At 43.5% G+C, this 16,011-nt stretch overlaps 1 protein-coding gene across 1 annotated transcript in view; it reads right to left on the bottom strand.

Annotated features, from left to right (window-relative positions):
* Positions 1 to 2,462: 2,462 nt before the first annotated feature.
* Positions 2,463 to 16,011, bottom strand: part of ATF6 (activating transcription factor 6) — a gene marked incomplete at its 5' end in the record, with an annotated part of 204,815 nt that continues 191,266 nt past the window's right edge. Inside the window, one exon of the mRNA XM_035722023.1 lies at positions 2,463 to 5,696. Coding sequence (XP_035577916.1) covers positions 5,487 to 5,696 — 210 coding nt within the window. The remainder of the gene's footprint in view (positions 5,697 to 16,011) is intronic.

The following is a 16,011-nucleotide window of genomic DNA, read 5'->3' as shown; positions in this document are numbered from 1 at the left end:
TCTTTGGAAACACATGTAGTTTTGCCTCTGAACTCTGATGTTATTAATTTTGTGTATTTCTGTATCTGGCTCCACAGGCCAACTGTGAGCTCTTTCAGGGCAGGGCTTGCACGGATCGGTCTCTGGCAGTGGAACAATATGGTGGCCAAGAATCCAGTTGCTGGAGCGAAATTGCCTGGGTCCAGATACTGGTTATTCCGCTTCCTAGTCACGTGACCGTGGTAGGACCGGGCTGCCGGGAGGACTGAAGTAGGAGAGTGGGACTAGTGAGCCTAGAGTGGTGTCTGAGGCATCCGCTGCATGCTCGGTGAGCGCCTGCCTTACTCACCCCTCGATGGACTCTGCTGTCAGCCTGCAGGACAAGCTGCGTGCACGGTGACATTGGTCATTCCAGGCTGGGAAGATGCCTGTGGTGTGACTGAGTAACCCAGGTTCCTGATGTAGAAGGATGAAGTCGGAGTTCTTAGACAAATTTTTCTCCTTGATAAGATTATAGTTGAAATATTTGGACACAATAAAGGAAATTTTAGTTAACCAGGCTGGGGGGGCGGGGAAGAGTGGAAAAGAGTTCTATTGTTTTCATCTAAACAGTAACAGGCCACAAGCCATTTTAGGTTTCCCTTTTCATTACTAATCTCTTCACATTGAAGATTCATTTTGGGTTTTTTCTCTCTATGTACAGAACAAAATAAGGCAAGCTTAAAAATTCTTTATTTGAATCTTAGACAAAGAACAAGTATTGCATTGTGAAGACTTGCTTAAAACCATGTAAGTCTGTTGTCATGGTTTCTTTATGCATCGTAAACCAACGCCATACTGCAGGAGGGACTGGTACCTCGTCGCTCCTCATCTTTAACCTGCTCTTAATTTAGCGTGGAGGCAACCTCAGAAGGAAAATCCTGGTCAAAGTCTTGGTGAACACTCTCTCCTCTGGCTCGGATGGCTGCATGGATGAAGCACGATGGGTCTCGGCCCAACCACACTTGCCAACAGGATGAGAAACAGGGAATTGGTGTCTTAAGGCCAGCAGTACCTGGTAGTTTTCATCTACAGTTCTCTTTCCCCCTCTTAACCGGATGACTGACCTGGCAATTAGGGCTGAGTGTTGAGTTGAATGGTCTGATAGACAATGACTGTGAAAGTCAACCTAGTGGTCTCTCTCTGGGGTTACCCCCCCCCCGGGGGGGGCGCAAGATGAAGCCTCCTGGTTTAACTAGTGGTCACCAACGGTGCTGTCTGCTGACCTTGGCAAATGATAAACTACAATTTATTTACTTCTCAGTTCCCCAAACTAATATAATTCTCTTAATGTGCTATATATACCTCTAATGCTTAGTCAGAAAACCATTATGTCGAGACCGGGACCACTATTTGGCAGTGGCTAGCCATGACATGATTCATGCACAGGACCAAATTTCCTGATCAAGATGCTTTTTGTCATTCTTTTCATAACCTGACAGATAACACAACTATTAGAACAATCTGCTCAAAGCTCTAGACTTATCTAAAATAAACTCTGTTTTAAGCTTAGTCACTAAAAATATAAGTTAACAGGCTACACTCTGATTTCTATTTTCAGGTAGGAGAAAACGGCTTTTACGTGCATAGTTCCATCGGGGCTCGAGCAACATCTGTTTGGGTAGTCCAGTATTGCCTTCCTAGAAAATTAAAAATCGACCACAACCCCTAGGGGTGGGGGACACAGAAGTTGTCCCCTCCCAAATGTGACTAAGGGTAGGAATGAAAATTTCTCACATTTCCTTTCTTTAGGCTTTATTCTTGTTTTTAAGGTATGAATATAATTAGTGCTCATATTAGCAGCAAAGATCCTAATTTCTCACATTAGAATGACTCAGGCGGCACAAAAATAACATTCTGGTAAAAATGTGGGGTCCAGAGGTGGTGATAAGCATCTGTCAGTTCTAGCAGTAAGCAATCTTGGGAGGTTAATGTGCCTGAAACAGCCAATGGGATGAAAGGCTTCATTCGAACTTCAGTTCCTTGGACTCTGCTGCCCATGGGGGTGCAGTGGACCAGGCTTCGCTGGGTGGGAAGCGTCCATGAGGTCAGGCTGCAGGGGACGTGGGGTCTGACTGGCTCGTCGGTAAAAAGGGGCGACTTCTCCTAGGTAGCTGAGAATAGAAGTCACTTGGAAACTTTTCAGTGTTTGAAAGTCAAATACGGGTTTTTCCCTGTGCTATTTTTCTGCCAAGTTTCACAATCTGAGCTGAGTGAGAGGGCAAGAGCCAGAAAGTAGTGCAAACGTTTCAAGGAGCTGGAGAGGGGTACGGTTTCCATCACCCCAAAGGCTGCAGCCACGGCATCTCATCAGGGTCACTGCTGATGGGGGCTCATGCCCGGGGTGGACGTGGGAGCGGGCGGAGAGTCAGGCCTGGAAGATTTGTCAGGACAGTGTCTCTTTAAAAAGGATAGAAAAATCAGTTTGAATCCCAAGTTGCTTGTCTGTTTCTAAGTAATGTTTATTCAGAACACTCAAGAATGACTCATAACATTGCTGCTTTCAAATACCTCCGTGTCTACTTCTTGCTCACAAGAAAAGGCAAAGACGTGTCAGCTTGGTGCTGGAGCCTGTAGTCATTTAGAAAAAAGTTCGAAGATGCTCTGAGATTTTATAGTTAGTTTTTTCGTTTTTGTTTTTTTACTTGTGAAAAGATAAACCTCACCCAGTAATGTAATGGAAAGCTTCTAAATGACAAGCATGGCAAACTTTTGATTCAAGATGATCCCTTTACAAATCCCAACTTTGGAAAGAGGCCGTTTACACTACCAGGCTGATGTTCTGCTGGGGGAGCTAACCCTGTGGTGGGGGAGCCCGGATGCCTGACTCAGTAATTAGTACGAGGAACCATCCGCTGCCACGAAGCCTCCACACGTGGGGCTTGCAAGCAGACGGGAGAATCGGTCCCAGCCCAGGCCCGCCGCCACTTCCTGGGGGAGGAGGAGCGGGGGGACAAAGGGAAGAGAGTTCCCTACCCCATGGGTGGACTTGCGTCCTCTAGTTGATCTAATTATCCCACAAGCTTGCAAAATCCCACCTAATATAAACTTAATAAATTTAGATGCAGAGCCCCCATCGTTCCTGGCTGCAATCCCCAAAAGGTGATTTCAACCTAAAACTAAACCCAAACAGCAGCTTAATTTATTCATCAGGCATAGCCACTTTCTCTTTCCCAACATGCTTAACCCGGGCGAGCACAGATGTTACGGCAGAACTGCTGTGGGGCCCAGGAATTAGTAAGAGCTTTGACAGTAATTACAAAAGGAGATTACTGCCTTGTAGTTGTCATTCCCTCCCTTCCTGAGACGTGAAACCAGGGGGAGAGCGGGCGCGGCTCCCAGGCTGCCATGTGCGGTCTGGACTCCTTGCCGTCGGCACCTGCATCCCCACCTGCAGGAGAGGCATCCAGGTGGGCTGACGCGACGTGACTGCCACCGTTGGTTGGACCGGTCAGGGAAGCTGGGGTGGAGGGTGAAGGCTGAGCACAGGGCGAGAAGCGGGCAGTTGGCCTGTGGGTCAGAGTCCGCACACGGGACAGGAAGCACCGTCTGTAAGGCCATGCCCGTGGCCACGGTGACAGCGGTGACAGCTCGGGCAGACTAGCAGCTTGGGAATGACCATGTCCCCTTGCCCCCTGGCCAGGGCCATGGCTACGTGCTTGGCTGGTGTGCACGATGGGAGGAGACACTCCCGAGAGAAGGCTGTCCTGCCACGTGCAGGTCTTGTCCGCATGGGCCTGGCGCCCATTAGAAGCGGAGCAGCCCCGGGGAAGGTGATTCCCGTGTGGACGTCGCCCTGGACAGCAGCCGCAGTGGGGGCTGTTGCAGGCTTGTTAACGCCACCAAACCCCAGATTCCTGGGGACCCGGGCAGCAGAGCGCCCCGTTGGCCGCACGAAGTTACACAGATCTCCTCGGAGCGCATCCATCGGAGCTTGGGCACGGAGGCGCCGCTGTCCAGAGGTGGAAGCCTGAGTGATTCTTCAGAATTATTTAGAAGCCAGGCTGACCCTTGCGGGCAGGAGGGGGCCGGCCGCGGGACACCCCACAGGACTTGCACCCATAGTCTTTCCTCCTCCAACTCAGAGCAATGGGAGGCCGGAGCGGGGACTGGAAGGGAAGAACGCCGACCCAGGCAAGTGGATTAGGGTAAGAAGCCATGTCTGCAGAACGAGTTCTAGCAAGAAAGTGCAAGGTTTCATAGGAGAACAGGAAGACTCACTTTAGAAACTGAAGGCAGAACACCAGAGAGGAGAAGAAAGTAGTCAAAGTACAGTAAGATATGAGGGAACACAGTAGGGCTATTTTTTCTTTTTCTTTCTTTCTTTCTTTTTTTTTTTTTTTACCATGGGAGGACAAAAAAGTTAATTCCTTCACTGTCTATTCACTGGAGAAACTGAAAATTATTGCAGGATTGTGGGATGCACTCCCTGAACAGGAATCCAAGCTGGCCTGTCTGCAGAGTCTTAAGGAATAAATACCTGCCAATTCTCATGAGAAAAAAAAACTAGTTTGCTTAACATCACCCTGCGTGTTCCTTAGCCGAATTCAGTTATCGTCATACTAGTAGAAGGTGTGTCGTGGGTGGGGATTCACAGTAAGGCTGAAGGATTTGTCCCGGGGTCCTTACGGACCTGCACCAGACAAGTACAGAGAACATATAAGCACATACACTAACACTCAGTGGCCTCAGAAAAAAAGGCTGCTGTGGCTTTCATCAAACTCCAGTCACATCAAAACCTGCAGTGTTTTAAACGTGTGTTAACAGAGCTGGCTCCTCCTTCCTTGGCCCACGTGGACCCTGCTCTTCCCTGACAGTCTCTCCACCCCAGTGCCCTGTGCCAGTGCCCCACGCGGTTACGCACACACCGGCTCAGGTGGGAGCCACAATTCCCAGGCGAAGACCAACTTTACCCAATTGGGATTTCCCCCTTTTACCTAAAGCCCTCAATTGTCTTGACTCTTTTGGGGGACGTTTTTGGCTGTTCTGGTTTTGAAATCTGTTTCCAATAAGCACAATATCCAGAATGGATTTGCATTAAATTAATAAAAACTCTGATTACTGGAAACATCAGTGTGCTGTACAGCTATAAATAAAAATCTCTTTATCAATAAGTGAAATGGCAGAGAAGGGAAGAAGATCTTATTTTAAAGAGGACTATTTAAACAAAAGAAATACAGGAGGAAAAGCAATTTAGGAAGGTACAGAAAAAATTCGACACCAGGCAGCAAGGAGGATGCAGGCAACATCTGCCGTCGGAGAAAGGCCACTGCCCTTGTGTCTGCGTATCAGTGCTTTCCCAGTAGAAAGGCAGACGTGAAAAACAACTTTTCTTGCTACCCCTGGAACCCTACTGTGAGGCAGCTCTCGGCCTGCCACCAAGAAGGCAGACAGGAACAGGTCTCTCCCCAGCTCTCCAGTGCAGCGGGGGCAGGGTCCCACCGTGTTTTCTGGCACAGCCTCAGAGTCTATTGTAATGACTCCGGGATGGTGCGGACAACGTGGGCTGCCTCCGGGGCTGCTGGCGGGGAGCCAAAGAAGGTGTTGGTTTGATTCCTCTGCTGATCTCGGAGATAAGGGGGAACTGACGAGCTCTTGATGTGGAGGATCCGGGTGTCCATCACCTGACAGTCAATCTGCATCATCACTTCGTAATCCTGCCCATTGATCACGTTCTCTGTGGGGAGGGAGACACACAAGGAATAAATATTCACCAGCATGTGCAATTCTACCATAAGCTTCAATCCCAGAGAGACCTAAATAAGCTTTATGGGTGTGAACTGCCAACAGGCTTTCTAGGGAAGAGGGGGGCTCCATCAGTCACTAAGCTGAGCTACAGCTGGGCTAGGTGCCGGGATGGCCTGTCCTCCTCAATTCCAGCTCCCGAAACAACCTTTATCGGCCCAGTAAGGTCTTGGAGCAGTGGCAGAGTTCACCCCAGAGTATCTGTCCACAGATATCATGTGAAGATTGCTGCAGTGGGTAGAGGGGAGGATACTTAAGTGCCTCTCCCCTTCAACAATGGGAAGGACTAATTGTCAGAAGAACCAACCTATGGTGTGCATGGTCCCAGGACACCCTAGCTGAGACCCCTTGCCTCCCATTCATCAGCAGTGTTTATTTCAATAAGACAGTCCCAGCTACGAATTTAAGGCTTGGCTTAGCAGCATAAAGGACAGTGAAGACCAACAACAAGGTGCAGATGTGACAATGATGTTCTTGCCCAGCGGGAAGTGTGGGATTCCAGAGTTCTTGATTCCGGGTATAAGAGACAAGGACGTTTCTAATTTGGGACTAGAGGCAGTGCTATAGGACCTGCAGGTAAACTAGAGGCTAGTTGCAGAGGGAACGGGAAAACCACACAGGGTTGCACTCACTTACCTAGTCTGGAGGAACTCATCCCAAGTTTAATGCACACATGCTCTTACTTCCTAAGAGGGTGAACGTGCTTTATTTTAGGGAGAGGGCAAATTATTGCCTGATTTGTATTCTGGGTAGTCATTTTCCAACTTGTAGTCAATGAAACTGGGGCATAAGACTAAAGAGAATTGTAGGTAGACAGTCTCTCCAAGCCTAGCCAGCCATTCATAGCAGTGCAGTTGGAGGTGTGTGAATGTGGAATAATGCCGGCATCTCTGTCTGCATGTCCCCCATGAATGCGGAGCTGGGAGTGGGGACCGGGCGAAGTCCTAGTCTTACTGTTTGTTTATGAAGATGATATACAGCCAACCAATGACTTTTAAAATTAAACATCTGGCTTCTCTAGGACCAAGAATTGAATTTAAAAGTAGAATTCTATTTTTTTGTTTTTACTTCAACACTGTACATGCCAAGTATGATAAATCTAGAGGAAGAAAATCCAAAGTTTGACATCTGATCTTCAGATTCCATCGTTATGTTTGGGAAAATTAAGCCATGGAGTGTGTCACAGTTTAGTACTTAACGGAAATCCTCTAATCCAGTGGGTCTTAAATTAGAGTCTAATGCATAGACTTCAGGGAGTCTGTAAGTTCCCTGAAATTGCATGCAAAGTTTTATTTGTGTGTTCATTTTTCTGGAGAGGAGCCCCATCAGATTCTCAAAGGGGTCTATGATTTCCCAAACGCTGAAAACTATTGGATCTATTAAGCTATCAAGTTTAAGTTCCTTGAGCAGATGTTATAGTCTATGTCAAAACCGATGGAAGACACCATTCCTCTACTTCTACTCACTGGCTATCTGCTCTTATTTTTAAAATACTCTCGGTTGATGATTAATTTCTCATTACAAGTCTTGTAAATCTCTTCTATTACAGTTGAAGCTAATTTCCTTCTTTCCCAGCCTTATTAGAGATGAAGAACAGCTGGTTGCCCCTGTGCAGTAACTAACCCTACTATTCTTTAAGACCATTGCTACGGACACTTCAATTTTATGAGTCCTACAGACATGCAATGAAAATTAAGTCATTTGCTTAGCTTTTTAAAAAAAACCAAGGTATAACTGATATAAAATATTATTTTAGTTTTGGGTGTACACCTTGATGATTCCACATTTATATACATTGCAAAATGATTACCACAGTAGGTCTAATTATCATGTCACCATACAAATATAATATTATTGACTATATTCCCCATGCTGTATATTAAATCCACAAGACTTATAACTACAAGTTTGTACTTCTTGATCTCTTTACCATTTTGTTCCCTACTCCAACCCACTTCCGCCTCTGGCAACGGGCAATCTGTTCTCTACAAGTCTGGGTTTGGTTTGATTTGATTTTTTAAGAATCCACATATAAGTGGAATCCCGTGGTATATGTCTTTGTGTCTGCTTATTTAACTGAGCATAACATCCATTAGGTCCATCCATGTTGTTGCAAAAGGCAAGCTTTCTTTCTTTTTTATGGCTGAATACTATTCCACTGTATACAAACACACACACACACACACACACGTGCACGCCACATCTTTATCCATTCATCCATCAATGGACAAGAAGGTTGTTTCCATATCTTGGCTACTGTAAATAATGCTGCAGTGCACACAGGGGTGCATATATCTTTTCAAATTAGTGTTTTCAGTTTCTTTAGATAGATAACCAGTAGTGGAACTGCTGGATCATAGGGCACTTCTATTTTTAGTTTTTCGAGGAACTTCTATACCCTCTTCCACAGTGGCTGCACCAATTTACATTACCATATACGAGGGTTTCTTTTCCTCCACATCCTCGCCAACACCTGTTGTTTCTTGTCATTTTTATAACAGCCATTCTGACAGGTGTGAGGTGGTGTCTCATTGTGGTTTTTTTCATTTCTCTCGTGATCAGTGATGTTGAGTATCTTTTCATGTGCCTGTTGGCCATCTGGATGTCTTTGGAAAAATGTCTATTTAGATCCTCTACCATTTTTTTTACATGACTTGGTTATAACATCTTCAGTCAAATTTTAACATCTGAACTGCAATTTCATTGCTACTAAGATAATGAATAAATGCTCTACTTGATGTTTGTTTTACTGCTCTGCCCATTTTTTAATTGGATTTTTCTGTTATTGAGTTTAAGAGTTCTTTATATGTTTTGGATATGAACACAACCACATATATGATTTGCAAGTATCTTCCTCCATTGGGTAGGTTGCCTTTTCATTTTGTTGATAGTTTCCTTTACTGTGCAGAGCTTTTTAGTTTGATGTAGTCCAATTTGCTTATTTTTGCTTTTTCCCTGTTGTCTTTGGAGTCAGATCCAAGAAAACATCACTGAGGTGGATGTCAAGGACTTTACCACCTATGTTTTCTTCTAGGAGTTTTATGGTTTCAGGTCCTCAAGTCTTTAATGCACTTTGAGTTAATTTTTCTATATGGTATAAAATAATGGTCTAGTTTCATTCTTCTGTGTGTAGCGGATCTAGGTTTCCCAACACCATTTACTGTCTCTTCTCCCTTGGGTATTCTTGCTTCATTTGTCAAAAATTAATGAACCATATATGTGAAGGTTTATATCTGGACTCTCAATTCTGTTCCACTGATCTTTGTGTTTTTGTGCTAGTGCGATACTGTTTTGATTACTATAGCTTTGTGTTCTAGTTTAAAATCAGGGAGCATGATACCTCTGGCTTTGGTCTTTCTCAACATTGCTTTGAGTATCCAGGGTCTTCTGTAGTTCCACATAAATTGTAAAATCACTTGTTCTAGTTCTGTGAAAAATGCTATTGGTATTTTGATAGGAATGGTAGTAAATCTGTAGGATGCCTTGGTTAGTATGGATATTTAACAATATGAATTCTTCCAATCCATGAGCATGACATATCTTTCTGCTTATCTATATCTTCTTCAATTTCTTTCATTAATGGCTTAGAGTTTTCAGTACACAGGTCTTTCACCTCCTTGGTTAAATTTATTCCAAGGTGTTTTATTCTTATTGATGTAACTAATTGGGATTATTTTCTTGATTTCTCTGACAGTTCATTATTCATGTATAGAAACAACAGATTTTTGTATATTGATCTTATATCCTACAACTTCACTGAATTCATCAATACTATCCTTTTTTTGTGTGGTCTTCAGTGTTTTCTATTTTGTAGTATTATGTCATTTGCAAATAGTGATAGTTCTACTTCTTTCCTTCCAATTTGTATGCCTTTTATTTCTTGCCTAATTGCTGTGGCTAGAACTTTCAATACTATGTTTAATAAAAGTGGTGAGAGTGGGCATCCTTGTCCTGTTCCTGGTCTTAGAGGAAAAATTTCGGCTCTTTACCATTGAGCATGATGTTAGCTGTGGGTTTGTGATATATGGCCTTTATTATGTGGAGGTGTGCTTTTTTTTTTTCCCCAAAAAATATTTGAGAGAGAGAGCTCGTGAGTGCAGGGGGAGGGGTAATGGGAGAGGGAGAGAGAGAGAATCCCAAGCAGACTCCATGCTGAGTGCAGAGCCTGACCAGGTGCTCCATTCCACAACCCCCCGAGATCATGACCCAAGCCAAAATCAAGAGTCGGACACTCAACCGACTGAGCCACCCAGGCGCCCCTTTCTTTTCAAATTTTTATTTAAATTCTAGTTAGTTAACATATAGTGTAATACTGGTTTCATGAGAATTTAGTGATTCATCACTTACATATAACACCCAGTGAGGTATGCTTTTCTATACCTACTTTGTTTAGAGTTTTTATAAGTGGATGTTTGATTTTGTCCAAGCTTTCACTGCATCTCTTGAGATGATCATATAATTTTTATCATTCCTTTTGTTAATGTGGTGTATCATGTTCATTAATTTGTGATTGTTGAACCATCCTTGCATCCCTGCAATGAATCCCACTTGATTGTAGTGTATGATCATTTTAATGTACTGTTGAATTTGGTTTGCTAATATTTTGTTGAGGATTTTTACATCTATGGTCATCAGGGATATTGTCTTACAATTTTCTTTTCTTGTGGTGTCTTTGGTTTGGGTATCTGGGTAATGCTGGCCATGTAAAATGAGTTTGAAAGCATTCCTTCCTCTTCAATTTTTTGGAAGAGTTTGAGAAAGATGGATATTAAATCTTTAAATGTTTGGTAGAATTCACTAGTGAAGCCATCTGGCCCTAGCCTTTTGTTTGTTTGGAGGTTTTTGATTACTGATTCGATTTTCATAATTGCTCTACTCAGATTTTCTATTTCTTTGTAGTTCAGTCTTGGAAAATTGTGTTTCTATATATTTATCCATTTCTTCTAGATTGTCCAATTTGTTTGCATATAATTGTTCATAGTATTTTCTTATGTTCCTTTGTATTTCTGTGGAATCAATTTAACTTTCATTTCTGCTATTACTTATTTGAGCCCTCTCTTTTCTTGGTAAACAAAATAGACAAACCTTTAGCTAGACTTATCTTTTCAAAGAACTAGCTCTTAGTTTCACTCATCTTTCCCATTATCTTTTTAGTCTCTACTTCATTTATTTCTACTCTGACCTTTCTTTCTTTCCTTCTACTAACTTTGTGCTTTGTTTGTTCTTTTTCTAGTTTCTTTAGGTATAAATTTGAGATGTTTCTTGAAATAAGCCTGTATTGTTATGAACTTCCCTCTTTTGCCCATCTCACAGATTTTACGTTTGTTTTCATTTATTTCTAGGTATTTTTTTTAATTTCACCTTTGACTTCTATGACCCAATAATGTGTTTAATCTCCACATATTTGTAGTTTTTCTAGTTTTCTTCTTGTAATTGATTTCTAATATCATACTATTGTGGTCAGAAAAGATGCCTGAAAGGATTTCAACCTTCTGAACTTACTGATGTGTCACTTAAGGCTGATGTCTCTTTACTGATTTTCTGTCTAGATGATCTATCCATCAATGTAAGTATTGCTGTCAATTTCTCTCTTTCGGTTGGTTAACACTTTATATATTTTGGTCCACCTACATTGGGTGCATATATATTTATAAATGTTATGTCTCCTTGCTAGATTCACCCCTTTACCATTATGTATTTCCCTTCTTTGCCTTTTACTATTCTTTAGCCACTCTATGTCTTTTGACTGGAGAATTTATAGTCTGTTTACATTTAAAGTGACTATATCGATAGGAATGTACTTATTGCCATTTTGTGAACTGTTTTCTTTCTTTTTCTTTCTTTTTTTTAAAGATTTTATTTATTTGACAGAGAGAGAGACACACAGTGAGAGAGGGAACACAAGTTGGGGGAGTGGGAGAGGGAGAAGCAGGCTTCCCACGGAGCAGGGAGCCCGATGCGGGGCTTGGTCCCAGGATCCTGGGATCATGACCTGAGCCAAAGGCAGACGCTTAACAACTGAGCCACCCAGGCGCCCCTGTCAACTGTTTTCTGGCTGTTTTTGTAGTTTCTCTGTTTCTTTCTTTTTCTTACTTCTCTGTGGTTTGATGACTTTCTTTAGTATTATATGCTTAGATTCCTTTCTCATTTTCTTTTGTGTATTTACTATAAGTTTTTGTTTTGTGGTTACCATGAGGCTCACATACATTATCCTATGTATGTAACAGTCTACTTTAAGTTGATGGCAACTTAAATTTGAACACTTGCCAAAACTCTACATTTTTAACCCCTCTTCCCCACATTCTGTCTCGGATGTCACATTTTACATCTTTTTATGTATTCCTTAACTATTGTAATTTTAGTTGATTTTATTACTTTTGTGTTTTAGCTTCATCCTAGCTTTGTAAGTGAATGAATCCACTATTTTTACTATAGATTTAGCTTTTCTGGTGAGATTTTTACTTTCATAGGTTTTCTTGTTATGAATTACTGCCACTTCTTTTCAGTGTAAAGAAGTCCCTTTAACATTTCTTGAAAGGCTGGTTTAGTAGAGATGAACTGCTTTAGCTCTTTAAGCTCTCCTTCAATTCTGAACAATAACCTTGCTGGGTAGAGTATCCTTGGGTTGGAAGTTCTTTCCTTTCAGCACTTTGAATGTCATGCCACTCACTTCTTGTCTGCAAAGTTCCACTGAAAAATCTGATAGCCTTATGGAGTTCCCCTTGTACATGACAATTTATTTTTCCCTTGCTGCTTTTAAGGGTCTATCTTTAACTTTTGACATTTTAATTTTATAATGTGTCTTGGTGTGGATCTCTTTGGGTTCATCTTTTTTGGAATTCTCTGGGATTCCTGGATCTGGATGTCTGTTTCCCTCCACAGAGAGTGTTTTCTGCCCCTCTTTCTTCTTCTGGAAACCCTATAAAGTGAATGTAATTCTACTTGATGTCCTTTTGGTCCCTTAAAGTTACTTTCATTTTTAAAAATTCTTTTTTCTTTTGGCTGCTCTGTCTGGGTGAGTTCCCTTGTTTTGTCTTCCAGCTCACTGATCCTTTTAATGTTTTGCCCACCCTGCTGCTGAACCCCTGTAGTGTATTTTTTAGTTATTTTGTTCTTCAGGTCTGTGGATTTGTTTGGTACTTTCTTATATTTTCTTTCTCTTTGTTGAAGTTCTGTGTTCATCCATTCTTCCTCTGAGTTTGGTAATCATCTTCATTGACCATTATTTTAAATTCTTTATCAATAGATTACTTATCTCTGAATCATTAAAGTCTTTTTTCCTGAGGTTTTGTCTTTTTCTTTCATCTGGAACATATTTCTTTGTTCCCTCATTTTACTTAATTCTCTGTGTTTCTATGTATTAGGTGAAGTAGCTACCTCTCTCAGTCTTGAAGGAGTGGCCTGTGTACGTGATAAACCATCTCATTCAACCTTGCCCTAGCTCTTGATTTTCTCTTGAACCTTTCTGATCGTCTAAACCACCTGATTAATTCTAGAGATGTACCTGTTGTTGGGAGTGTGCCAAGACCTGTCAGTGTTCTAGGGGTTGGAATCTCATTTAGCACCTGGTTTCAGGCAATTGAGAGCAAAATCCCTCAGGCCAACAGCTTTTAAAATATTCAAGTAGATACAGTCCTGTGGGGTTACAATTGTAATCCCTGATGGTCTCCAGACCAAGAGTCTGGAGGTATTGCTGGGGCAACAGCTGTAATAACGGGTCCAGATGAATGTATAAGCTCCTTTCTGGGAGGTCTTACAGAGCTGTAGTGAGGCCAAGGGGATGTACAAGGTGGTATCTCCCTGGCTTACACTCCCTAGGAGCACCTCATTAACCTTCAGATGTGTGGGAAACCTGAAGCCTGTCCCTCAGGCTGAAGCTCCAGGATATCAGATCTTTTCCCCAGGAACACTGAGGTTGTGTTTTCCCCAGGAAGACAGGTTGTGTGTTTCAGTCTGCTGTCTGTGTAGTGCTCTAGGGGTGGTGGCCTGCCAAGAACTGTATTCCCAACTGTAACTTCCCATGGAGCTCAGGAATACCAGCCCCCTTGGCCACTAGGGCCAGGTGATCAAGGGGGCATCCCCTGTGTAGACTATGTGTACCTGCTGGCTTGAACTAGGCAGGGGGAGAGTGTAGGGGGCAGGACATACTCGCCGGCTTCAGAAAGGCAGCAGGAAAGTGAGCATGCCTGTGGACTAAGGACTCTAGCAGGAGAGGGCCTTGCCTTTGCAAGTGCACCAGCTTGAGGCTGGGAGGGGGAAAATGCTGCGACCACAGCTGGCTTGGTGCTCACCTGCCCTGGCCAGGGAGAGGGGGAGTGCTGCAGCTGCCCGCACTCCCTGGCTTCGGCAAGGCAGGGGGATAATGCTGAGTCCAAGCTCACCTACCTGTGTACTGGGGGGGGGGGGGGTGCAGCACAAAACTGGCATCACCAGTGCCTCTCGTCCAAGGACAGTTTCAGCTGTCCCCTGCCCCTCCAGCTTTTTTTTTTTTTTTTAAAGATTTTATTTATTTGACAGAGACAGCAAGAGAGGGAACACAAACAAGCAGGAAGAGTGGGAGAGGGAGAAGCAGGCTCCCTGCTGAGCAGGGAGCCCGTGTCCCAAAACCCTGGGATCATGACCTGAGCCAAAGGCAGACACCTCACCGACTGAGCCACCCGTGAATTTCCTTCTCAGCTAGTCTAAGCATTTTTCAAATGGCTGTTTTTCCCCTGGGCCTTGGGATGAGTGAGACTGTAAGTGAGTACTTTAAAAGGGGCATCTCCTCTTGCCATTTGCAACGACGTGGATGGAACTGGAGGGTGTTATGCTGAGTGAAATAAGTCAATCAGAGAAAAACATGTATCATATGACCTCACTGATATGAGGAATTCTTAATCTCAGGAACAAACTGAGGGTTGCTGGAATGGTCGGGGGTGGGAGGGATGGGGTGGCTGGGTGATAGACATTGGGGAGGGTATGTGCTATGGTGAGCGCTGTGAATTGTGTAAGACTGTTGAATCACAGATCTGAAACAAATAACACAACATATTTTAAGAAAAAAGAAAAAGAAGAAGATAGCAGGAGAGGAAGAATGAAGGGGAGTAAGTCAGAGGGGGAGACGAACCAGGAGAGATGATGGACTCTGAAAAACAAACTGAGGGTTCTAGAGGGGAGGAGGGTAGGGGGATGGGTTAGCCTGGTGATGGGTATTAAAGAGGGCACATTCTGCATGGAGCACTGGGTGTTATGAACAAACAATGAATCATGGAACACTACACCAAAACAAATTATGTAATATATGGTGATTAACATAACAATAAAAAATTAAAAAAAAGAAAAGGGGCATCTCCGCTTCTGCAGCACTTTGGGTCTCCTGGACATCAGCCCCACTCATTTTTTAAGCCAGATGTTCTGGGGGCTTTTTCTCCAGTGCAGATCCCAGGGGTTGGGGTACCTGATGTGGGGCACCAACCTGTTGGTCCTCTGGGAGAAGCACCAGGCTGGTGAGATCCTTCCCTATTGTCTGTCACTGTGCTGGGGAATGGGGTTTTGGTAAGACTGTGTGTCTACCTCTCACCCATCTGGATGTGGTCTTTCTACCCTTTGTTGTGGAAAAGCAGTTCATCTAGTTTTCAGAGGGAAATGCTCCTTATGCAGCTGTAGGCTTGGTGGGGCAGGGGAGGGGGGGCGGGCGGTGTCCGGATCTTCCTACATTACCACCTTGTGGAAGTCATTTGCTTATCTTTAGAGAATTACATCTGAATGCCTGTAAGTTAGCCAGTGTTTCCTATCAAAGTGTTTTCTTTTCCAAGTACACAGGCCGCTGCAGCCCTCTGTAAGAGAGACAACCTAATGGATTTGGAGACATTTCACTTAGAACATGTGCCGGGCTCAGCTTTCTAGGTGTCACACCAATCATTTGCTTTTGGAACTAGAGTCACTCCCTGTTTCAGAAAAATGAAAAAAGGTTGTGTGTGTGTGAGTGCAGGAATGCACACACACGCACACAGGGGCATATATGAGCAGATAATGGAAAACACCTGTATTAGAGACATGCAACACACATTATTAATTTTTACTGCTTTTCTGGATTAACTTGGAATCCAGATGACAATTTAAGATCAAGACTAGGTGCCCTCATAGAGCCCAAACCACCTGCAAAAGTCATTACAGCCCACGTGCCTGAGAGAGACAGACAGCGCATGCACATGCACAGGGAGAGGGTCAGAGGGCGAGGGAGAAGCAGACTCCCTGGCTCAACGGGGG

This window comes from Zalophus californianus, chromosome 10, assembly GCF_009762305.2.
Source record: "Zalophus californianus isolate mZalCal1 chromosome 10, mZalCal1.pri.v2, whole genome shotgun sequence".
In the NCBI taxonomy this organism is placed as follows: Eukaryota; Metazoa; Chordata; class Mammalia; order Carnivora; family Otariidae; genus Zalophus; species Zalophus californianus.
Note: the sequence above shows the minus strand (reverse complement) of the source record. Positions and strands in the feature narration are given on the sequence as shown.